The sequence below is a fragment of the Hirundo rustica genome, chromosome 35 (assembly GCF_015227805.2).
Source record: "Hirundo rustica isolate bHirRus1 chromosome 35, bHirRus1.pri.v3, whole genome shotgun sequence".
Classification (NCBI taxonomy): domain Eukaryota; kingdom Metazoa; phylum Chordata; class Aves; order Passeriformes; family Hirundinidae; genus Hirundo; species Hirundo rustica.
The window spans coordinates 311437-336458 of record NC_053484.1 but is presented as its reverse complement, the minus strand read 5'-3'; the positions used below and the strand labels follow the sequence as shown (position 1 = coordinate 336458).

The 25022-nt window shown below is 58.3% G+C and overlaps 1 protein-coding gene across 1 annotated transcript; it reads right to left on the bottom strand.

Annotated features, from left to right (window-relative positions):
* Positions 1-5804: 5804 nt before the first annotated feature.
* KRT80 (keratin 80) lies at positions 5805-24754 on the bottom strand. The gene is made up of 10 exons (XM_040088679.1): positions 24383-24754; positions 24101-24268; positions 20859-21073; positions 14880-14940; positions 12610-12705; positions 10131-10295; positions 9652-9777; positions 8248-8468; positions 7743-7798; positions 5805-7665 (listed from the first exon to the last, which is right to left on the bottom strand). Exons 1-10 carry the CDS (start codon positions 24524-24526, stop codon positions 7496-7498), a joined length of 1422 nt encoding a protein of 473 aa, XP_039944613.1. The 5' UTR covers positions 24527-24754; the 3' UTR covers positions 5805-7495.
* Between the last annotated feature and the right edge of the window lie 268 nt (positions 24755-25022).

Here is a 25022-nt window from a genome sequence, read left to right as displayed (position 1 = left end):
GGTTTGGGTACGAGCGAGGGGAGCAGGGGGAGCTGGAGCTGGTTCCTGGCAGTGTCCCAGGCTGCTCCCCTCCGTTCCTGCCCCTCCCTGGGCACGGGGGGCTGCGCAGGTGTGAATTCGGGCAAAGCCCCAAAATTCCCTCCGTGTCCCAGGTGTGCTTCCCTGGCTGGAATCGGGGCAGGAATTGGGGCAGGGTGGGGCCGGGGCAGCGGCAGCTGCAGCGTGTGCGAGTCCCCCGTGCCGGAGGTGGCACACGGGGCACTCCCAGCCCCGGGGCCGGGCTGGCACCGCTCCCGCCGAGCTCCGGGCAGGGCCCGGCCCTGGCAGCGCAACAAGGGAATTCGGATTTCTCCCGAATTCCGGGGCTGGCCGGGCCGGGCCGTGAGGAGTGGCGGCTGGCAGGGACAGGGGACAGGGATGGGGGGACAGGGACAGGGATGGGGACATGGGAGGGGAACAGGGACAGGGGACAGGGACGGGGGACAGGGATGGGGGGACAGGGACAGGGACAGGGGACAGGGATGGGGACAGGGGACAGGGGACAGGGGACAGGGACAGGGGACAAGGACAGGGATGGGGAACAGGGAACAGGGACAGGGGATGGGAACAGGGACGGGGGACAGGGGACAGGGATGGGAGGAAGGGACGGGGACAGGGTACAGGGATGGGGACATGGGAGGGGAACAGGGACAGGGGACAGGGATGGGGGGACAGGGACACGGATGGGGACGGGGACAGGAAAAGGGACAGGGAACAGGAACAGGGAACAGGGACAGGAGACATGGACAGGAACAGGGACATGGATGGGGATGAGGGATGGGGACAGGGGCAGGGGACAGGGATGGGGGGACACGGACAGGAACAGGGATGGGGTCAGGGACAGGGGACGGGGACAGGGACATGGACAGGGGACAGGGATGGGGACAGCCTCAGCTGTGCCGGCACCTCGGGGTCCCTCCCGTGTCCCCCCGGCCCGGTGTCACTTTTCACTGCTCCCAGGGCAAGCTTGGGTCTGGGATCCAGGTGAGATCCCCGGAGCCCAGAACACTCTGGACACGATCCGGTCCAGCCCCTTTGCCCGGTGCCGGTGCCGGGAGCAGCTGGTGCTGGCACATCCCGGTGCTGCCGGAATTCCCGGTCCCGGAGCCCCTCGGATCCTGCCGGGATCAGACAGAGTGGGGCTGGGGACACTGCGAAGGGAAATCCCGATCCCAGGCGGGCACAGGGGGTGAATCCCGACCCCAGGTGGGTTTAGGATGGTGAATCCCGATCCCAGGTGGGTTTAGGATGGTGACTCCCGATCCCAGGCGGGCACAGGGGGTGAATCCCGACCCCAGGTGGGTTTAGAGGGATGAATCCCAGTCCCAGATGGGTTTAGGGGGATGAATCCCGATCCCAGGCGGGTTTGGGATGGTGAATCCTGATCCCAGCCGGGCTCACGGGGGTGAATCCCAGTCCCAGGCAGGTTTAGGGGGGTGATTCCCAATCCCAGGCAGGTTTAGGATGGTGAATCCTGATCCCAGGTGGGCACAGGGGGTGAATCCCAGCACCGGCTGGGTTTAGAGGGATAAATCGCTGTCCCAGATGGGTTTAGGGGGATGAATTCCAGACCCAGGCGGGTTTAGGGAGATGATTCCCAGTCCCAGGTGGGTTTAGGGAGATGATTCCCAGTCCCAGGCGGGTTTAGGGAGATGATTCCCAGTCCCAGGCGGGTTTAGGGAGATGATTCCCAGTCCCAGGCGGGTTTAGGGAGATGATTCCCAGTCCCAGGCGGGTTTAGGGAGATGATTCCCAGTCCCAGGTGGGTTTAGGATGGTGAATCCCGGTCCCAGCCGGTCTCAGCGGGTGAATCCCAGCACCGGGATGGCCGCAGGACACCGGGAGAACCGTTCCACCTCCCGTGTGGAGAATGGCTGAGGATGGGGGAGGGAAAGGTGCCACCCGGCCTTAAAGCTGAGCCGGCGTGACCACCCCGGGGCCACTCTGAGGCCACCCCGGGGCCACTCGGGGGCCACGCCGGGGCGGAATTCCCGGCGGACACAGGTCCCGGTCCGTGCCAGGCGGGGAGGGGCTGCAGGCGCTCCGCTGCCCTGGGCGGGGCCGGGCTCAGGTGTTCCCATCGCTGCCCGGATTGGGCCGGGAGAGCCCAACCTGGCCTTATACGGGCACAGAGCGGCGCCGGCCGCTCCCCCGGGATGGGCCGATGGGGCCGGGCTCTGCCCCTCCCTCCTCCCCTCCCTGGACGCAATCCAGGGATTTGGGGCTCCCGTAGGGGTTTGGGGCCACTCAGGGTGGGGCTGGAGATCCCCTCGAACCTGGGGAAAGGGACAAAATCCCTGCTGAGCCCTTCCCGGCTCTGTTCTGGAGCATTTCCTTAGGAAAACCAAATTATCCCCCCCTCCCCGAATTCCGTCCTGTCCGAGGCTGCGGGTGAAAAAACCTGGGAAACTGAGGCACGGTTTGGGCCAGGACGGTGCAGGAAAAGGAAATCCAAGCCTTGTCTTTTCCCCAGAGTGGGGGAGCTCCTTCTCCGAGTGGCTGATTTCTTGGGGCGAGCCACTTCCACCCCTGCAGACGCTTGTGCCAGGCCAGGAGGGGGCCCGGAGCATCCATCTTCCTCCTCCTGGAGTCGCTGCCCGTGTTGGCTGGAACTGGGGGAGCAGCTGTGGGAGGATTAAACCGGGTTTGGAACTGCAGTGGGAGCCCCAGGCCATCAGTTCCCCGTCCCAGGGTATTTCCATCTCCCTCCCCACACACTGAACCCCGTGGCACGCGCGGGGGGATTTTGGCTCCCCGCTGGCGCTGAGCAGGAATTCGGCTGGTGCCGAGTTTCTCCAGGCTCCAGGGACTGGGAAAAGGCCTGGCTGCTTCCCTAAATCCGCCAGGGGAGGAAGGAGAGGTGGAAAAGGAATCAGGAATGCTCCCACCTGGGGTTGTTCCCTGAGGAGCAGAGGGGCTGAGATTCCAGATGGGAAAAGGGTTTGTCCCCTGATAAAGGTGTTTTGAGTGTGCTCCTGGAGGATTTGGCCCTTAGAGGACAAAATGTGGAGTCAGAAAGGATCCAGGGGTATTTCAGGGAGGGACTGGCAGCACCAGCAGCCAGAGACTCCGGAGGGGAAGGTGACAGATCCAGGTGGGATCGCTTGGAGGGATGAGTTCCTCACCCTGGGAGCTGTTTCACCTTCCCAGAGTGATTCCCGGTGTGGAATCACAGCCGGGCTGGATCCCAGGAACCATTCCCGCCTGGACGGGCGTTCCTGGTGGAGGAGAAACCTCCTTTAGGATCACGGGATCATGGAAAGGTTCAGTTGGGAAGAGACCTTGAAGCCCATCCAGTGGGCAGTGCCACCATGGCAGGGCGCTCCCGGCCCCGGCTGCTCCGAATGCCCTGAATCCCCTCCTTAGGATCCCTGCAGAGTTCCCTGTCAGATTCCTTTTAGGATCCCCTGTAGGATTCTTTTTAGGATTCCCTGTAGGATTCTTTTCAGGATTCCCTGTAGTATTCCCTGTAGGGTCCCCTGTAGGATTACTTTTAGGATCCCCTTTTAGGATTCCCTGTAGGATTCTTCTTAGGATTCCCTGTGGGATTCCTTTTAGGATCCCCTGTAGGATCCCCTGTAGGATTCCTCTTAGGATCCCCTGTAGGATTCTTTTTAGGATTCCCTGTAGGGTCCCCTGTCGGATTCCTTTTAGGATTCCCTGTAGGATTCTTCTTAGGATTCCCTGTGGGATTCCTTTTAGGATCCCCTACAGGATCCCCTATAAGATCCCCTGTAGGATCCCCTGTAGGATCCCCTGTAGGATTCCCTGTAGGATCCCCTTGTAGGATTCCTCTTAAGATTCCCTGTAGGATCCCCTTTTAGGCTCCCCTGTAGGATCCCCTGTGGGATCCCCTCCGTGCCTCGCTCCCTGGGAGCTGTTTCCCTTTCTCTGCAGGCCGGGCCTGTGGAACGCCGCCGGGAATTGTCCGGGATCGGGGGAGGCGCTGCAGCGGCCTCACCTGCCCGGCAGAGGGAGCCCGGAGCTCGTTCCTGGCCGCTCCAGGTGCGCGCATCCCGGGATGCGCTCCGGGAGCCGCTCCCCTCCGTGCCGCGGCCTCCAGCCCCTGCAGCCCGGACTGATTCCCCGCTGCTCCTCCCGAAATCCCCGCAGCTTCCAGCGCCCCGGGATTTGCCCCTGGGATGTCTCACGTCCCAGACCTCCGGGATATCTGACACGTCCAGTCCCGGAGAGGCTCCAGGCAGGGCTGGGATCATCCTTGGGAGCGGCTGGAGCTGATACGGCGTCGCCTGGAGGAGGCTGTGCCGTGGATTCCTGAGCGGCCTGGCAGATAAGAGGGATAAATAGCCCTTGATGCCGCAGATCCCCTCAGCAGCTCCCAAATCCCTGCGGGGGAACGTGCCCCGGCACCCCAGGGGTGGCTGATAGAGGGGATAACGGGAATCAGCCATAAAACGCCATCATTGAGTCCTAAACGGGGGAATGCTGTCATTTATCCCGTTCATTAGTTAATTACCCTCCCTAACCCTGGTTTTCCCAGCAATCCTCGGGCCCTGATCCATTTTTTACGTGGATCTGAGAAGGTGAGCGATGCCTCGACCCCCCCAAGCGCCCTCTAATCATCACACAACCAACTCCTTTTCCATAAAACCCGAGCTTTTCCATCAACCTCCCTTTCCCCCCGCCCAAATTCAGGATCCTCTGAGTTCTTAGGAATTTTGAGGAAGCAGCCAGGTGGGATTTTGCGGCATTTTGAGCCAAAACAAGGGACGTGACGATCCTGGCACTTTCTGGGGCTGCCCTTCACCACTGCATCCTTCTGTTTCCCCCTTTCTCTCCCATTCTATCCCTAAAAAAAGGTGAACCCAGTGTGTATTTTTGTGGATTGACAGCGAGGGGTGCAGCCAGGACCTTTTTTGAAGGGCTGGGAGAGGGATTTTTTGGGAGCTCCTGGAACCTGCAGCAATTCCCTGGGGAATTTACAGCTGGAATTGGGGCTGGCTGTGACTCTGGGATAAGAACAACAACGGGAATTTGCCCTGAGGAAGAGGCTGGGCTCTGTTGAGGGAAGGAGGGTGGAGGGGTCAGGGTGGGTGTCCCAAAGCCAGGGATCATCCCAGGCAGAGCTCAGCTCCCATCAGTGGAGGGCAGGAATTCTGCTGGATGGACTCAGGAACTGGTCACTGGGAACTGAGGCTGAGACAGGGTTGGCTCTGAGTTCGGGAATGTGGCCAAAATCCCAAATCTCAAACCAACCCTTAAATCCCCTGCTGCGGCCTCAGGGATCTCTCCCAATCCCATGGGTGGCGAAGGCTCAGAGATGGCAAAAAGATCCCAAAATCCAGTGTGAGGTAGGAAAAGTGGTGGGATAATCTCAGCTGAGCCCCAGCCCTCCCTGAGTCCCTCCAGATCCCCCAGTTTGGGTGTCCCAGGCTCCCATTCTGACTTCATCCCGGACAACACGAGCCCTGTTCCTGTTCCTGTCCCTCTGAGCACAGACCCTGCTTCGTTCCTCTGCCTTTTCCTTTTCCCAAGGGCTTTTCCCAAGGGCTCTGCAGGCTCCTGGCTCCAGAGGCAGCCCTGCACTAACTGGGAGCAACTGGGAACTGCTCAGAGCCTCCTCTTCCCCATCCTGCCAGGTCGGGAAGCTGGATTTAATTATTTCCTTTGGAATGTCCTTCCCATCCTCTGTCTCCCATCCCCTGGCCCTGGCCCCACAGAGCTGCTCCCAAATTCGGGTCCTCCAGCACCTTGGGGGCCCTGGGCTGCTTTGGATCTCCCAGGGGAACAGGGAGCGTCTGTGATCCAAAAGGGCACCTCTGGAATGATGGGCTGCAGGGAAATGCGGGTGCCCAGGATGGACCTGGCCCAGGCGTGCAGGAATTCCCCTTCGGAGAGGGGCAGGGGGAGTTTGGGAAGGGCAGAGTGAGCAGCAAACAGCAAAGCTGCTCCCAAATTTGTGTCCTCCAGCACCCCAGGGAGCCTGGCCTGGTTTGGATCAGCCAGGGGATAAAGGAGCACCAAAAGGACGCCTCTGGAATGAGGGGTTGCAGGGAAACTCGGTGCTCAGGTGTGCAGGGATTCCCCTTCGGAGAGGGGCAGAAGCAGTTTGGGAAGGGGAAGCTGAGCAGTGCTGAGTGCGTTCCCCTCACATCCCACACCGTGTCTGGCTCCGTGCCCCTCACCCCGGGGATGTGCCCAGGCCAGTGCCAGGGATGCAATTCCAACGCCCCCAGGTGAGCCCTGCTGGGAAGGAGCTGCTGCTCCAGGTGCCTGCGAGGGGAAGCTGGGAGAAAACCAGGGACAGGACGGATTCCGAGTGACAGAACTTTATTGGAACAGCCAAACCCCGCGAGCCAGAGCCGTGCTTCCTAGCCTACGGGAACGTGGGAATGGAACCTGGGAATTCGGGAATTCTGGCTGCAGCCAGGAAGGAAAATCCTGCAGGATTCTGGCTGAGGTTGGGCAGAGGCCGCAGGGATGGCTGAGCCAAGGCCACGGCATCCCCCACCTGCGGCACTTCCAGGACTGGCTCCGGGAGCTCTTGGAGCATCGGGATTGGGATTTGCCAACGGGGGCAGCCGGGTCAGGTACAAGCTGAGGTCAATAAATACAAAGGCAAGGGAGTTTTTCCAGCTTTAGGCCGAAAGAGGGAAGATTTGGATTTGATTTTAGGAAGGAAATTCTTCCCTCTGAGGATGGGGAAGCCCTGGGATGGATTTCCCAGAGCAGCTGTGGCTGCCCCTGGATCCCTGGAAGTGCCCAAGGCCAGGCTGGACGGAGCTTGGAGCAGCCTGGGACAGTGGGAGGTGTCCCTGCCATGGCAGGGGTGGGAATGGGATGAGCTTTGAGGTCCCTTCCCACCCAAACTGGGCTGTTCCCAGTGCAGTTAAAGAGGAACCAAAACCCCGATTTTAGGAGCTGGAACTCCTGTGTGGAGCCTGGAGAGAGGGAGGGATGATGGAAATCAAGAGTTTGAGGCATTTTAGCTTTGGAGAAGGAATGAGGGCCCCCCCAAATGCAGGGAAATGCCCTGAGGTGGCCAAGGGCTCCCCAGGGTGTCACCAGATCTGACAATCCAGGTGACAAATCCATCCCTGGGGTTGGTTTCCTCCCTCTCCGCCAGTGTGGAAAGCTGGATGGTGCTTTCCTTGCAAGGGAGCAGGGAAAGGGTTTGGCAACACCAGTAAAGGGAGCGATGGCAGCTGCTAAAACCGGGGCAGGGACGCTTTCCTCCTGCCAGGCACATCCCAAAGGGTGACCGCAGATCCCCCGGGAAGGGAGCCCTGGAGAGGAAGGTGAAGGGAAATGGGAGAGTCCCTAAAGTCCTGGGCTGGTTCCTGCTGTAACTGGGAGTGGAGCTGTGAACTGGGAAGGTGGAAAGACACGGGACAGCCTGGGCAGGCTCCTCATCCTTCATCGCTCGGATGTGGGCTGGAGTTCAGGAGGAAGAGCTTCCCAGGCGCCTCTGTGGATCTGTGTCCATCCCATCATCCTACGAACATTCCCCAGCGGCTCCAGGGCGGAGTTTGGGCCAGCTCCCGGGCTCCGGAGTCCCCGGCACATCCCGAGCTCTCCCGGGGCTCCCGGTGCCGCCTGCGCTTGGCTCCGTGTGCCCCGGGCGCCCGGCAAACAGCCGTGAATTCCGCAGGGTGCTGGCAGAAACTGGGAGAAGGGGGAAAGGTTAAAACCCTTCCAATCCATTCCTCGATTTCCCGGGCCGGAGGGATCGAAGCACTTACGGGGTTTGGGCCGGGAGTGCACAGCGCTGATGACGGTGGGAATGGGCTGCTCCATGCTGGGAAGGGAAGGACACGGCGTAAGGACGTGGCTCGAGCTCTGCCAGAGCGGGGGGAAAGGGCTGGAATTTGGCCTGGGAGAGCTGGGATAGTGGTAGGATCAAGGGTGTGGCTGGACCAGGAAAAGCTTCAACAGCCCCTGGGCAAAGCACCTGGGGAAGGTTTGGAACCTCAGCCTGGGGAGTCTGAGGAAGATTTGGGAGCCAGAAATGGGATTGAGCTGCCGGGAACCACCAGGATTTGTTCCCTTCTTCGACCAAACCTTCAGAACCCGACTCAGAACTTGGGATTTGGGCAAGCTGGGCTTTGAGGGTGTCCCTGCCCACGACAGTGGGGTGGGACTGGGGGGGGGCCATCCCAAAACATTCCATGATTCCACGATGTCTCCATCCCCCCAGGTGTCCTGGTGCATCCCCTCCCCACCTGAGGCGGAGGAATCCCGGCTCACCTGTTCTCCTCCCCTTCCATCAGCTTCCTGTAGGTGAGGATCTCCACGTCCAGGGCCAGTTTGATGTTCATGAGCTCCTGGTACTCCCGCACCAGGTGAGCCATGTGCTCCCGGCTGCGCTGCAGCGCCTCCTCCAGCCCGGCCACCTTGGCCTTGGCATCGCGGAGCGTGCCCTCGCCCTGCTCGCCGGCCTCGCGGATGTGCTCCTCCAGGTACAGGCACTGGAGCGGGAGAGGGGGCTGAGGGGGCTCGGGGGAGGGAATTCCGCACCTGTCCTGTCATCCCACCCTAGACCTGTCCCGTTATCCCAGCTCACACCTGTCCTGTTATCCCAGCTCACACCTGTCCTGTTATCCCACCCCATCCCAGCACACACCTGTCCTGTCATCCCACCCTAGACCTGTCCTGTTATCCCAGCACACACCTGTCCTGTTATCCCAGCACACACCTGTCCTGTTATCCCAGCTCACACCTGTCCTGTTATCCCAGCACACACCTGTCCTGTTATCCCAGCACTGCACACACCTGTCCCGTTATCCCAGCACACACCTGTCCCGTTATCCCTGCTCACACCTGTCCTGTTATCCCAGCACACACCTGTCCTGTTATCCCAGCACACACCTGTCCTGTTATCCCAGCACACACCTGTCCTGTTATCCCAGCACAGCCCACCCCACACATGTCCCGTTATCCCAGCTCACACCTGTCCTGTTATCCCAGCTCACACCTGTCCTGTTATCCCACCCTAGACCTGTCCTGTTATCCCAGCACACACCTGTCCCGTTATCCCAGCTCACACCTGTCCTGTTATCCCAGCACACACCTGTCCCGTTATCCCAGCTCACACCTGTCCTGTTATCCCAGCACACACCTGTCCTGTTATCCCAGCACACACCTGTCCTGTTATCCCAGCACACACCTGTCCTGTTATCCCAGCACAGCCCACCCCACACATGTCCCGTTATCCCACCCCACACCTGTCCTGTTAACCCAGCACACACCTGTCCCATTATCCCAGCACACACTTGTCCTGTCATCCCAGCACACACCTGTCCCATTTTCCCACCCCAGCACTGCACACACCTGTCCCGTTATCCCAGCACACACCTTTCCCATTTTTCCACCCCACACCTGTCCCATTTTCCCACCTCAGCACAAACCTGTCACATTATCCCACCCCACACCTGTCCCGTTATCCCACCCCAGCACTGCACACACGTCCCATTTTCCCACCTCACACCTGTCCCATTTTTCCACCCCACACCTTTGCCATTTTCCCACCCCACCCCACCCCTGCCCTGTTATCCCACCCCAGCACTGCACACACCTGTCCCGTTATCCCAGCACACACCTGCCCTGTTATCCCACCCCACCCCTGTCCCGTTTTCCCACCCCGGCACACACCTGGCTCTTCTGGGACACGATGCAGGACCGGAGTTTCTGGATGCGGATGTTGAGGTCGGCGATTTCCCTGCGGCCGTCCAGCAGGTGCCCCCCGAAGGAGCCGGGCTGGGAGCTGCTGTCGGTGAGCTGTGGAGAGAGGGCCGAGCGCCCCGGGATCACCTGGATTACTCGGGGAAAGACCTGGGGCTCCTTCCTCTCCTCCCTGGCTGTGCCAGGCTCACCTGGCTCCTGGTTTAGTCACATTCCTGCTCTTTGGAGAGCTGCAAGGACATTTCCATCTCCAGTGGGAGATGTCCTGAGTTCCTCCAGTGTGGAAAGCCCGGAGTACCAAAACTCTGGATTTAGTGTCTGGAGCTGATCCGGGATTGCTCCATTCCCAGGGCTGGCCTGTCCCTCCCATCCTGCTGATCCTGCTGTTCCCAGGCCAGCTCCTCCTGTCCTTTCCCTGCCTGTCCCAGCACGGAGCAGGGATCTGGTACCTTCCTCCGGGTGAGGGCCTCGGCCTCTTCCCAGCTCCGCAGGGCCAGAGCCTCGTACTGGGCCCTGACGTCCTCCACGATCCTGCCCAGGTCCGGCCGGGAGCAGCTGTCGATTCCCAGCACCACGGAAATGTCCTTGATTTCCGTCAGCAGCTCCTCCAGCTCCTGCAGAGCCAAGGGACAGCGGGGAAGAGAACACAGAGCTGGAAATTCATGGAATGGTTTGGGTGGGAAGGAGCCTCAAAGCTCATCCCATCCCACCCCTGCCATGGGCAGGGACACTTCCCACTGTCCCAGCCTGCTCCAAGCCCCGTCCAGCCCGGCCTTGGACACTTCCAGGGATGGGGCAGCCACGGGAAAATCCATTCCATGTCCTCACCACCCTCACAGGGAAGAACTTCCCATCATTTGGTCACATCCAAGATTCCCAGCAGCCAGAGAGAGCTGGACCCTCCAGGTGGGCTGTGCTTGGCAGAACAGCTTCCATGTGGAGATGGGGAGAATGCCTCAGTTTTCCCTCTCTGGAGTTGGGGATCTGGCATTATTTGCTCCATAAAATCCAGACTCAGGTTAAGTTGGGGTTTGGGAGCTTTGGAGACGATCTGGTTAAAATCTGACAGAACGGTGCCTTTGGACTGCTCCAGGAGCAGGGAGAATCCTGGGATCCTTAAGGCTGGAAAAGACCTGTAGGATCACCGGATTCCAGCTGTTCCTCAGCAGTGCCAAGGTGTCCCCAGGCTCCATCCACACATTCCTTGGGCACTTCCAGGGATGGGCACTCCATGCCTGCCCTGGGCAGCTGTGCCAGGACTGGACAACCCTTCCCAGGAAGGAATTTTCCCTAATGCCCAACCTAAACCTCCCCTGGCATTCCCTCTTGTCCACTCGGTCATTCCCTGGGGGCAGAGCTGGAGCCGATGATCGTGGCCCAGCATCCACGATATCCACGATGGATGTGAGAGTTTTGGGGAAACAAAGGCAGCGTGGATCATTCCACAGCCTGGAGAGGCTGGAAAATGCTCTTTCCAAGCTCTGCTTGGGATCCAGCTCTGGCTGCTCTTTGGGATGCCAGAGCCGGATTTACGGCTCCTCAGGGAACCAGGAGCCTTCCCTGGACACATCCACGGCTGGCAGAGCCGCTCCACTCCTCCATGCTGGGAATGTCGGCATGGGGGAGGCAGGAGCATTCCCGGGATCACTCACTGGGATGTTTGCTCTGGATGAGTCACAGCTGGAGAAAACAGAGCCCAGAGTGGAGAATTCCCCTCCCCGATCCAGGTTTGGATCCAAGCTTGCCCGGGAGCTTATCTCAGGCACTGCTCCTGCTTTGAACCAGGAATTCCTTCTCCTCCTCCCTTTCCATTGTTCTCCCCTTTGTGCTCAGGTCCCTCTGAAGCAGGAATCCTGTTCCTTAATTCCCAAAGGGCTCAGGGATAACACAGAAATATCCCCCCCAAAGCAGAATGATTGGGAGATTTTATCCCTCCGGTGTTTGGTCCATGAGTTTCTTTGTTCACCTTGAGGCAGGTGAGAAAATCTGCGTTTATTTGGAATATCGGATCGTTTGGCAAATAAAACACCCAAAGTGGGTGGGATTTTCTCCTGATCCATCCCAACCAGCAAAGTTTTCCTCATTTTCCCTCCTTGTGGGAATGTGCCTGTACCTGATGCCATCAAATCCACAGAGAATATGGGACAGGAGAGGTTGGGGATGAGATTTTTACATGAATTGGGGGATAAAAACCGCAGCTTTTTGTGGGACCCGTGGGAAATCAGCTGGAGATCCCGAAGCAGGGCCTGATTCCCAAAAAAAACTGGGCTAAAATTGCCTAGCACGAGGAATAATCTCATTTTAGAGCACATCAGGCTGCCTGGGCAGCTGTGCTGGGAGGAAGCTCCGGCCTCCTCCGTGCCTCAGTTTCCCTCGAGGAACGTTCCTATTCCTCCATCAGGTATCGTAGTTGTTTGGATTGCTGGAATTTAGATAAATCCCGAGTGTTCCCACGCTGCTGATCCTGCTGGGTGACATTTTCCAGGCCCTGAGTCAGTGCTCTGGTGGAGGCCCTTCCCCCCTGGCTGGAATCATTCCCGACCCCTCATTTTCCTGGGAAAGGAGGAGGCTGGGCTGTGTTTCAGAGCATCCAGGTTCTTCCTGGATTTTTGGGTTCTCCCTGGAGCCTGAACATTTGGCTCACCTGGGCCGAGCTCCGGGGCAAACCCCATCCCTGGGGGCAGGAGCTGAGCCCCAACAGCCCGTTTGGGATGAGGTTGGGATCCCCAGGATCCCGCAGAGCCCCTGGGGCAGAAGGAACATCCTGGCCCAATTCCAATGTTGTTTTTAGGGGAGGGATCAACTCCTCAGGCCCTGCTTAAGCCTGTGACACCCTGGCCAAGCTCCCAGGTGGGTGGAAATCCAGGATCTGTCCCCAAATTGCCGTGCTTCCCACGGCGTCCCAGCCCTCTCCAGCCGTGTTCCCACCTGCTCGTAGATGGTTTTCTTCAGCTCCAGCAGCTCCTGGAGCCCTTTGAGCTTCACCTCCAGCTCCGTGCGGTGCAAGGTGCTCACATCCAAATCCTGCGCGGATGGAAAGGGATTCATCAGCCCAGAACGGGATTTCTAGCAGGACATTCCCACTGCTCCCCCTCCCCGGGGAGCGCCCCGCTTGCTCCATCCCTGGGGATGTTCCAGGACACCTTGGACAGGGCTTGGAGCATCCTGGATGTCTCTCTCTGCCCATGGAGGGGTGGAACGGGATGAGCTCCTCCCCACCCAGCCCGTTCCCGGATTTCTCAGCAGGGATGTTTGGAAGTGCTCTCCAGGTGGGGAGGCTCCTTTGAGGACCTTTTCCCTTGGTTTTGTGGGATTTGCTGGTGGGAGGATCCTCTGGGCCAGGCAGGGCTGGGCCATCCCCTCCCAGCGTTTTGTTCCCTACAAAAGGCTCCACTTACTGAAAACCCGGGAGCCATCCTTGGAAGTGTCCAGGAATGCCTTTCCTGGCTGGGGACTGTGCCAGGGAAAACATGGAATTAGCCAGGCTGGATATTTGTGGGGAACATTCCCTCTCTCCCAACACCCTTATCCTGCCCCCAGATTGGGGTTTTTGATATAAAATCCCAATTCCAGCGGATTCCCACTGGCTCCTTTGCCCGGGGCGTGGCCCCTCCGCAGGGAACAAAGCAAATCCTTGATCAATTCCAGCCTTTCCCAACCCTAATGGCACCTGGAGGGAACACAGGGAGGAGGAGGCAGCCTGGGAAGGGTTTGGACTCCTCAGGCCAGGGAATGCAGGGATGGGGATGGTCTGACCAGGAAATCCCAAGATATGGGGATGGGGATAATCCAACCATGAAATCCCAAGGAATGCAGGGATGGGGATGGTCTGACCATAAAATCCCAGGAATGCAGGGATGGGGATGGTCTGACCAGGAAATCCCAGGATAAAGGTCTGACCAGGAAATCCCAAGATATGGGGATGGGGATAATCCAACCATGAAATCCCAAGGAATGCAGGGATGGGGATGGTCTGACCATAAAATCCCAGGATAAAGGGATGGGGATGGTCTGACCATAAAATCCCAGGATAAAGGGATGGGGATGGTCTGACCAGGAAATCCCAGGATAAAGGCATGGGGATATTCCAACCAGGGAATCCCAGGATAAAGGGATGGGGATGGTCTGACCAGGAAATCCCAGGATATGGGGATGGGGAGATTCCAACCAGGGAATCCCAGGATAAAGGGATGGGGAGATTCCAACCAGGGAATCCCAGGATAAAGGGATGGGGATATTCCAACCAGGGAATCCCAGGATAAAGGGATGGGGATATTCCAACCAGGGAATCCCAGGATAAAGGGATGGGGATGGTCTGACCAGGGAATCCCAGGATAAAGGGATGGGGATATTCCAACCAGGGAATCCCAGGATAAAGGGATGGGGAGATTCCAACCAGGGAATCCCAGGATAAAGGTATGGGGATATTCCAACCAGGGAATCCCAGGATAAAGGGATGGGGAGATTCCAACCAGGGAATCCCAGGATAAAGGGATGGGGAGATTCCAGCCAGGGAATCCCAGGATAAAGGGATGGGGAGATTCCAGCCAGGGAATCCCAGGATAAAGGGATGGGGATATTCCAACCAGGAAATCCCAGGATAAAGGGATGGGGATATTCCAACCAGGGAATCCCAGGATATGGGGATGGGGAGATTCCAACCAGGGAATCCCAGGATATGGGGATGGGGAGATTCCAACCAGGGAATCCCAGGATAAAGGGATGGGGATATTCCAACCAGGGAATCCCAGGATAAAGGGATGGGGAGATTCCAACCAGGGAATCCCAGGATAAAGGGATGGGGAGATTCCAGCCAGGGAATCCCAGGATATGGGGATGGGGATATTCCAACCAGGGAATCCCAGGATAAAGGGATGGGGATATTCCAACCAGGAAATCCCAGGATAAAGGGATGGGGAGATTCCAACCAGGGAATCCCAGGATAAAGGGATGGGGATATTCCAACCAGGGAATCCCGGGATAAAGGGATGGGGATGCTCAGTCCCCAGGTGCTGCCTGGGGATTTTCAGGAGCCACTCCAGACTCACCCTCCTGTGGAATTGGGACTCATCCCCTCCCTGTCCTCCTCCAGACCCTGTCCTATCCCAAACCAGCTGAGCCTGGATCGCCTCCAGGCCCTTCCCTGACTGTGCAGGGCTGGCTAGAGCCAATCCAGTTGGAAACTCCCCCTTCCTGACCTTTTTGAGCTCCATGAAGGTGAATTCCATCCCGCTGCAGAGGCGAATTTCATCCTCGTACCTGCAGAGCGCCCAAAGCACGGGATCAACCACAGGGAAACTCAGGCTTGTCTTGAGACCCCCAAACCATCCCAACTTTGCTTTTCCTGCCATGTCCCCCCTCCTTGAGGCAGGAGTGAGGAGAAGCTGACACATGCCAGCTGCCCCGGAGCACCAGGAGCACTTTTGGGATGAAGAATCCCAGAGGAGAGAGGAGGGAGCCTCAGCTGGGATTTCACCTGGGGGCTGGGCAGCCTCAGGTCCTTCACAAAGGGACGGGGAGTGGGGACCGGGCTCTGCCCAAACTCCTCCATTTTCACCCCAAGCCTTTCCCGGTCTGCTCGCGTTTCCTCGGAGTTTCACTTCCAGGGTCGGAATCTTCCCACGGGAGAAAACTTTGGCTTGTGCAAATTCCGAGAATTCTGGGCTGCTGTCATAACTCAGCCCAGGTGATTTGTGAAGGCACACAGGCAGAGGGATTCATGGAAAACTGCCCACGGAGTGGAGGGGAACCAAACCAGGATGGGCCGGAGTCCTAAGTGTCCCTTGGAGCCCTGCAGGCGTTTAAATCCAGGTGGGATAGGGCAGGGCCAGGGAGCCAAGCCTCATGGATATGAGTGGGAATTAGGGAACCCTCCAGCCCTTGCTGGCTCCTGGGACAGGCGTGTGGTGATCCCAAATCCCAGGGCCTCACCAGGAAAGCCGCGGGATCCATTTCGGGCCCCGCAGCGCTTGGTCAGAGCAGCAGAACCACGGGGTGCGGGTCAGTGCATCCCACAGCGGCTGCACACGCGTGGCAGGGTTGGGAGTGATGGATCAGGGAGGTGGAGGAGCCCCTGCTCTTCCACGATCCCCCAGGTTCCTCTGAGCCGAAGGGACGCGTGACATCCCGTGGAATCAGGGAATCGCTCAGGTTGGAAAAGCCCTTGGAAAGCATCGAGTCCAGCTGTTCTCCACCCCGACCACGTCCCCAAGTGCAACACCCACACGGCAGCTGTGCCAGTGCCTGGACAGCCTTCCAGTGAGGAATCTTCCCCAGTATCCAACTAAACCTCCCCTGGCACAGCCTGAGGTCATTTCCCTTCTCCTGCTGTTCCCTGGGAGCAGAGCCTGACCCCCCCAGGCTGTCCCCTCCTGTCAGGAGTTGTGCAGAGCCACCAGGTCCCTCCTGAGCCTCCTCTTCTCCAGGCTGAGCCCCCTCAGCTCCCTCAGGAGTTCTCCAGACCCTTCCCCAGAGCTCCAGCCCTTTCCCAGCTCCATTCCCAGCTCTGGACTCGCTCCAGCCCCTTGGGGTCGTTCTTGGTGGAAGGGGTCCCAAAGTGATTCCCATTTCCAGGCTGTGAACTCAGACTTCCAGTGCTGCTTGGACACGTCACCAAATGGACCTGGGAGAGGCTGAGACCCCTGGGGATGAGGTGAAACGGGATCTCCCAACAGACTGAGGACAGGAACATCAGGAATACAGCTGAGCGCTGCTGTTTGGGGTCGGGTGCATCCAGTCAGAAAGTTCCTGGGAGCCCAGAAGGTTTTTGGGAGCTTTGCCTGCTGTGTACAAAGTGTGGGAGCAGGGAGCTGTGCCTGGGGAAGGGGAGCAGATGTTGGGAAAGGGGGGAAGCTGTGCTCAGGAGCAGACCCGGAATATCCAACGCAGCTCCCTGGAGCTGCAGCTCCCTCACCGAGGGGACCGTGAGGACAGGGAGCGTGTGACAGTCACAGCTTTGGGCACCTGGGGATCCTCCTGAGTCCCCCTCGGTGCTGAACGTCCTCTCCTTCCCTGCTTTTCCAAAGCTGGGCAGCAGCAGCTGGTGGGATTTACCTGTCTGATCTGTGCTCCTCACGTGGAATGTCAGCCTGGATGGAATACTGTCAGCCAGGCAGGAATACTGTCAACCCCTATGGAATACTGTCAGCCCTGATGGAATGCTGTCAGCCAGGCAGGAATACTGTCAGCTCCTATGGAACACTGTCAGCCCTGATGGAATTCTGTCAGCCTGGATGGAATGCTGTCAGCCAAGCAGGAATACTGTCAGCCTGGATGGAATACTGTCAGCCAAGCAGGAATACTGTCAGCCCCACTGGAATATCAGCCCCGCTGCACCAAGGACCAAGCTCAGTGCCTGTCTGCAGCCCCCCTTCCTCCTCCTCGCAGCTCAGCCCGTTCCCAGTGTCTCCCAGTCTGTGTGTCCCTGTGCATCCCAGTGTCTCCCAGTCAATCCCAGTGTGTTCCAGTGTGTCCCAATCTATCCAAATGTGTCCCAGTTTCTCCCATTCTCTCCCAGTGTGTCCCAATCTATCCAAATGTGTCCCAGTGTGTCCCAGTCCATCCCAGTCTGTCCCAATCTATCCAAATGTGTCCCAATCTATCCCAGTGTGTCCCAGTCTCTCCCAGTGTGTCCCAATCTATCCAAATGTGTCCCAGTCCGTCCCAATCTATCCAAATGTGTCCCAATCTATCCCAGTGTGTCCCAGTCTCTCCCAGTCTGTCCCAATCTATCTAAATGTGTCCCAATCTATCCCAGTGTGTCCCAGTCTCTCCCAGTGTGTCCCAGTCTCTCCCAGTCCATCCCAGCGTGTCCCCACGCCCCTGGGCGCTGGCAGGGCCCCGCTCCCGGCGGAGCAGAGCCGGCCCAGCCGGCCCAACGCGCTCCCGCCACGCTCCCGGACCGTGACTCACCCGGGGCTGGAGCATTCCATAGGCACATCCCAGCGTTTACCTGCTGGGAGATAAGCCCGGGGCACTGCAGGAGGGCAAATCCAGCCCTGTCTGCATCGAGCACACTTGAGACAGCGTCTGCTCGCCCCGGGCTCCTTTGGATGGAGCAAAACGCAGGGAGACAGGTCTCAGGAAGGCTTAGTTCCCTCCTGGATCTGCCTGTCCTCTCCATCCATCCACCCCATGCAATCCATCCCTCTGGAATTGCTGGTCCATGGCAGCAGCATTTGAGGAGAGGGTGGGAGTGTCCCATGGGTCCCATCCAGGTGTGTTTGGGAATCAGTCCCCGGATTGGGATGAATTCAGGGCTTTACAGGGGACTCCCCCAGGCACATTTCCCATCCTGGGGGACTCGGGGTGCTCCAGCCAGAACGCCACAGCCTGGCTGAGGGCATCACTCCAGTGGGAAATCCAACTGGTCCTTTGTTTTCGTCCCTCAGAATTCCCCGGGGAAAAGAAACCTCCTGGATTTGCCTGGTTTGTGCAAGGATTTGCTCCAGAAATGTCCCTGGGCTGGGCCAGGGCCGGATGGGGCCTGGGAATTCTCTCCCCCTGTGAATCACTTTGGAGGAGTGAAGCACCCCAGTTGTGCCTTATCCCATTGTCCAAGTCACTGGAAAATCACAAGAAATCCACTGGGGAGAACCCTTGGGCAGCCTGTTCCTGGGAGCACCATCATCCCTAAGAAATCATGGAAAACCCTGGAGTGCCAGGAGCTGGGAATTCCTGCAGCAATTCCTGAGTGCAGATCTGAGCACAGACTGTGGCTGCCCCATCCCTGAAGTGTCCAAGGCTGGGCTGGACAGGGCTGGGGACATCCTGGGATAGAGGAAGGTGTCCCTGCCCATGGCAGGGTCCTTTCCCACCCAAACCTGGGATTCTGCTTCCTCAGGGGATTGCGGGGAGCACCAGGTGCTCCAGACCTTTGCATTATCCAAATAAAGAGCAGGCAGGCACCCCCCAGGAGGAATTTAGGGCTTTTTAGGCACCTCGGTGTCACTTGAAGGACTCCAGGGAGGACGATTTCAGTGTAAGGTGAAGAATCAAACTCCTGGTTCTTACTCCTGTCCCATTCCTCACAACATTCCCTGTCCTTGGCACTGCTGAGGCCCCTGGAATCCTGGGGTTTGGGTACCTCACAACAAGAACGACCCCGAGGGGCTGGAGCGAGTCCAGAGATGGGAATGGAGCTGGGGAAGGGGCAGGAGCACCAGGGAAGGGTCTGGAGAACTCCTGAGGGACCTGGAGGGGCTGAGCCTGGAAAGGAGGCGGCTCTGGAGCGACCCTGTGGCTCTGCACAACTCCTGGACAGGAGGGGGCAGCCAGGTGGGATTCAGGATCCAGTTGCAGGGAACAAGGGAAAAACAGCCTCAGGTTCCACCAGAGGAGGTTTAAGTTGGATATTTGGAAAATTTTCCAAGGAAAGGGTTGTCCAGCCCTAGCACAGGCTGCCGAGGGAGTCCCCACCCCCAGAAGTGTCCAAAACTGTGTGAATGTGACACCTGGGCACCTGGGGTCAGTGGTGATCACCGTGGTGGGTCGATGGTTGCACCTGATGATCTCCAAGGGCTTTTCCAAGTGATTCCCTGATTCTGAGCTGATGGAGGCATTTCACCGCTGTGTCTCCGTTAGAAGGAGCCCTCAGCCCTTCCCTAATTTGCAGCCACCTCGAGCAGGGCTTAAGGAGCTGGGGAATCCTTGGGCTGAGCTCCGTGGAGAGGGCGCGGATGGTTTGTGCCTCACCTCAGGAGTGGGTCTGGATCCCGGCAAGGATTTCTGCCTGGTGAGTTCGCTTTGGCTTGGACATCTCTGCCCAGCCCGAATCCCCAGGGGAGCCTCCAGAGCTTGGGGAAGTGCTGGGTGTCATTGGGAGGGAAAGGAGCTCATTTGGGATTCTCCTGTGGGATGCAAATGAGCCCCGTAATGAGGGAGGCTTTGTCTGCTCCCGACCCGGCATGGCCCAGCTGCTCTCTCTTATCTGCACATCTCCGGAGATAAGAGGAGCTCCCCAGAGATAAGAGGCAGCTGCACCTCCCCCGACCTCTGGCTGCCTCCCTGTTCTGGGTCAGGACCTTTTGGGGAACAATTCTGACCTTTTGGTCAAAGCAGGGTTTGGCAGAAATGCTTCGGGTGAAGGGGGAAAGGAAGAAATCCCACAGCCATGGAACAGAAAATTCCTTCTTTACGGAGGAATTCCTCCCTGTGAGGGTGGTGAGGGCCTGGAATGGATTTTCCCTGTGGCTGCCCTGTCCCTGGCAGTGCCCAAGGCCGGGTTCGATGGGGCTTGGAGCAGCCTGGGACAGTGGGAGGTGGGATGAGTGTGTGTGAGCCCGGAGAGGAAAAAGCTCCAGCAAGAACTCCGAGCCCCTTCCCGTGTCTAGAGGGACTCCTGGGGAGCTGAGAGGAATGTGGGACAAGGGATGGAGGAGAGGACATCCACTGCCAGAGGATAGGTGGGATATCGGGAAGGAATTCCTCCCTGTGAGGGTGGGGAGGCTCTGGAATGGATTTCCCCATGGCTGCCCCATCCCTGAAGTGTCCAGGGTTGGACAGGGCTTGGAGTGGAAGGTGCCACCATGGCAAGAGTGGCACTGGATGATCCTAAAGGTCCCTCCTAGCCCATTCTGTGATGATGAGTGTCCTGAGTTGGAAAACATCCACAGGGATCATCAAATCCCACTCCTCGCCCTGCCCAGAACACCCCGAAATTCCCACCGTGCAGCCAGGATTGTTTTTTGCGCTGAGCAGCCTGGTCCAGAAATCCCTTTGGGGACAAAGTTCTGGTTTGTGATAACTGAATGGAGAATAAACATTCCCTGTTTTCATGGCTGTCACTCCAGCAGTGCCATTCCCTGGGCTGTTCTCCAGCAGAGGCTCCTCTCAGACCCTGCTCTCCTTGGAATTTCATTGCTATGGCTTTCCTTTCAAATCTCATTGACCAGGAAGAGCCGGTGCCCCTAAATTCTCAAATCCACACTTCGGTGCACACCAAACCAGGAATATTTTCCTGGGAATCTCGGGCTGGCTGAGTTAAACCAATCCCACACTGCTCCCTGTGCCCCAGCCGAATCCCCCTGGACATGGACAGGGATGGAGATGATGGACAGGGACAGAGATGATGATGGACAGGGACAGAGATGACGATGGACAGGGACAGAGAGGATGATGGACAGGGACAGGGATGACGATGGACAGGGACAGGGATGACGATGGACAGGGACACCTACTTGCTCCGGAAGGTGTCCATGGTGCTCAGGACCTTTGCCAGCTCCGACTCCAGGTTTTCCTGTTCGTAGTTGAGCTCCTTCATCTCCTGGTTCATTTTGCTCATGTACTGCTCGTAGATGGCCTTGATGTCCGAGTCAGAGTGGGAATTGTCCTGGTCCTTCAGGAAGTTCCACCTGGTCGTCAGGATCTTGTTCTGCTGCTCCAAGCTCTGGACCTACGGGAGAGGTTTCAGAGGTGTCAGTGACACTGAGAGCCACAATCAAAGCATGGCAGGGCAGGAGATGCTGGGGACCTTCAGAGGAGCTGCCGGAATCAGCAGATTTCCAGAGAAGAATGAGAAATCCCCTCAAAATTAGGCCTGAGGATGGAGGGTTATGGAATCATGGAGTGGTTTGGGTTGGAAGAGGCCTTAAAGATCACCCAGGTCCACCTCCTGGCATGGGCAGGGACACCTCCCTCTTTCAGGGGACCTTTAGGGGTTTTACATGTTACCCACTAATTATTCATACAGAATTTCTATAATTTCTCAACAGAACACGGTGACATCAAAAGAAACACGGTGACATTGGGATAAACACGGTGACATCAAAAGAAACACGGTGACATCGGGATAAAAGAGTCACTGGCAATAGGAATGGTCAGTTCTGTCCCTTTTGTGTGTGACCACGGGCTCCTGGAAACACCTCAGGATCACCAGGTCCAGGTGTTGAGCCCAGCACGGTGAAGCCCAGGCTGCAGACCCAGCCCAGCTGACGCAGGGATGCCCAGGGTCAGCAAAGAGCAGATTTCCTACCCCAGAGAGCACAAAGAGAGGGAACCCTCGGGACTGCGAGTACAGCACGGAGAGGTTCAGGAAATGAATCAGGTTTATTGCAGAGCTCAGACAAAGCTCTGGAGAACATCCCAGGTAATTACAGACTCCAGGTGAGCTCCCTGTGCTGGCTCTGAGAGGGCAACGCTGCCCTTCCACCGCCCGCCTTTGAGGAACCTGCTCCTCTTTCCCAATATTCCCAATCTCACCAGTAAATGCTCCAAGTTTAACAGTTCTCATCTTCAAAGCTCTTGGCCAACTCCAATTAATTGGCTAATTGCTACCTCTGGGAGCAACCCCAGTCACGTTTTGGCTCGAGATGCCGGAGCTGCGTCCAAGTTTCCTGTGTTGCATCCCGGGATGACTCAGGGCCGATGCTGTGCTGGGCACTGGGAGCACTGGAGCCATCAGACCTCCAGCCTTGGCCTGGGGTCCAAAGGAGAGGCAGAATTCCAGCTGCCAACCCAGATCTTTCTCCAAATCCTCCTTGTCTGAACAGAGAGAGCAGCCAAGCAAAGCAAAACCATTCCAGTGCTTGGGAGTTTCCAGCAGAAGGGACGGACGGGAGCGTTGGGATGTTCCAGGTTTTCCTCTTGGAGACCTCATCCTTCCCTCCTGGGATAGGAATGGATTATGTTCGTTGTTGTTCCATCTCTGACCTTTAATTAATTCCTGACCTCCTTCCTAATCCTCAGCTGCTCCTTTTTATCCCTCACATTCCTGTTTGCAAACCATCGCTAGGCTGAACAGGTTCCATCTTGATCCATCAATATCTGCTTGGAATTGGATGACCTTTAAAGGTCCCTCCTGACCCACACCATTCCATGATTCCATGGCTCCTGCGATGCCCCCCTCTGTGGAAATCCTCCCTTGCAGAGCGTTTTAGCAGGAGCCTTGCAAAGAATTCAGATTTGATTCTGAATCAAAACCCAGATTTCCAGGGAATGAAGCCAGATTTGGCCTCATTCCCTGGAATTTCATGCCTGAACACAGAAGTGGCCAAAGTTTGGTCCTCACAGGCCTCCCCCTCTGGGCTGCTCAGGATAAAGGCAAAGCCTCAAACAGGGGCTCCACGGCTTGGCTTTTCCCTGTCTTCTTTCCCATCTGTCTGGAAAATAAATTTCCAGCAGATCTGGAGCGGCTGGAAAACCATCAGCACCAACCTCCCGTAGCTGTGTGGTCAATCATCCCAGGAATCACCTGCTGGGGATCGAGAACATCCGAATCCCTGATTAAAAGGCCGAGTTCTCTTTGACAAGGAGGTGTCATTCCCTTCCACTGGAATGAGGGCCTGGGGCAGGCGCCTGAAGTCGCCACTTGATGCAGCTCTTGAACCTTCAAAGGAGCTCAGGAGCTGCAGCCGGAGACCTTGGCCCAGGGGGTGTCCCTGTCCCAGGATCCACGCGGATCAGGAGGTCGCCGGGTTGGGTTTGTTGGGAAACCTGGAACTCTCAGCTCTTCCCTCCCGGGTGTCAGGGACAGGCCAGGCTCAGGCACACGGCATTTTGTCCCTTTCCCCTACTCCCGTCCCTGCTCTGAGGGCCCAGAAAACCTCGACCTCTCCACCTGGACAGTCCCAACTCCAGCCTCCACCACGTGGGTGTTTCCCACACCAGGTGTTCCCCAAATTCCAATTCTCCTTGGAAAGGCTCACGGGCCCATCCGTGAGGGCCAGGGCCCTGGTGGCACTGCCAGCTGTGACTGGTCACTACCGTCCCCCTTGGAGAGATCCACCGGAGATGTTCCCACGTCCTCGTCCTCCCCAGCGTGAATTCAGGTCCTCGGAGAGTTAAAATGAATCAATCCCGGGCTGCTGGAGGTTGGCAGGACGAGCCGCATGAAGCAATCCCGGAGATTACATCTGTTTACGGAGCAGGGCTCTGCAGGAACCTGCCTGCTCTGGGAGTTGTTTTCCTCGGAGAAAACGTCTGCTTCTCCCGGCTCCGCGGAGATGAAAGCAACGCTTTCTTGGCCCCTCTCCTCAGGAGCTCGGAGGCTGTGGGTGGGGGGTGCCCCTGGCCCTCCGCGGTGGAGGTGGGGATGAGATCCCAGGGGTGAGATCCCAGGGGTGAGATCCCAGGGGTGAGATCCCAGGGGGGAGATCCCAGCTCTCCTCAGCAGCCTGGACTGGAGCTGCCGCCATAATCGGCATCACTGCCCGTGGCTGTTCGGCCAGTCCGGGAGCCGGTGCCCGCTGTCCCCGGTGCCCGCTGTCCCCCGGTGCCCGCCGTCCCCCGGTGCTCCCCGGGGTGACAGCCACAGCCCCCGGCCGCGCCTCCCCCAGGGATGCTGCCTGAACCTCGTCATGCAGAGCGCTCGGAAGGAATAACTAATTGGCTAATTAGGCGGATGTTCCCAGCCTCGCCGGGGGTGCTCCGGGCTCCCCGGGCAGCGCCCGCGCCCCCTCCCCACACCCGAGCCGACCCCTACCTTCTCGATCAGGGTCACGAACTGGTTGTTGAGCACTTTGATGTCCTCCTTCTCCTGCTGCCGCACGGCCTGGAAGTCGGTGTCGATGTCCAGGCGCACGGGGGCCGGGATCCGGCCGTCGCCGGAGAACGGGGAGTAGGGCGAGCAGCGCAGGGTGCCCACCGAGCCCTGGCCATCGCTGCCCACTGAGCCCCGGCCATCGCTGCCCACCGAGCCCCGGCCGTCGCTGGCCACCGAGCCCCGGCCGTCGCTGCCCACCGAGCCCCGGCCGTCGCTGGCCACCGAGCCCCGGCCGTCGCTGGCCACCCCTTCGGGGCTGCGGCGCTCTGAGGACGGGCTCCCGGCGGCTCTGCCGCGGCTCATCCTGCCCGACGCCTCCCCGGAGCACAGGGAGCCGCTGGAGAAGGCAGAGCAGGGGTTGGTCATGCCCGGGCTGCGGCTCCGGGGAAGGGAAAGGCGGAGGGAGAAAAGGGCTGAAGGTTTGTGGCCGCTGCTGCTGCTGCCTCCGAGAGAGGGAGAGCAGTGGAGCCGGGCTGGTGCAATTCCCGTCTCCTTGGGCTCGTGGGCTGGTAATGAATTCCAAACACCTGTTCTGCGATGTTCATTAAACGGAGGAGGGTGGAACCCTTGATGGAAATCCAGATCAACCTGTTGGCTTTTTTTTTTTTTTTCTTTTTTTTTTTTTTTTTTTTTCTCCTTCCCTCCTCTGTCTGTTGCCTCCTTTCTTCGGGAGCTTGTTTGTGTGAGGAAGACTCAGGCCCTTGTAGCAAAACCAAATCCTCCCAGGTAATTCCGGGCCCCAGCAGCTGCTTCCCTCATCCTTAAAAGGTGAGGAAAGGAATTGGAGGTGCCGGGCTTGGGAAGGAGTGCTCCAGGCACAGCTCTGCACCGGGACTTGGCACAAGCAAGGAGCCAGCATCAG

What these genes read in the sequence shown, in the direction of transcription:
- KRT80 (XM_040088679.1), bottom strand. Translation starts at nt 24,526, where the DNA reads ATGACCAACCCCTGCTCTGCCTTCTCCAGCGGCTCCCTGTGCTCCGGG. An exon ending in ATGGACACCTTCCGGAGCAA is followed by an intron (nt 14,941 to 20,858) that starts GTAGGTGTCCCT and finishes GGCGCTCTGCAG; the next exon opens with GTACGAGGATGAAATTCGCC. An exon ending in ATGGAAGGGGAGGAGAACAG is followed by an intron (nt 7,799 to 8,247) that starts GTGAGCCGGGAT and finishes TTCCCTTCCCAG; the next exon opens with CATGGAGCAGCCCATTCCCA.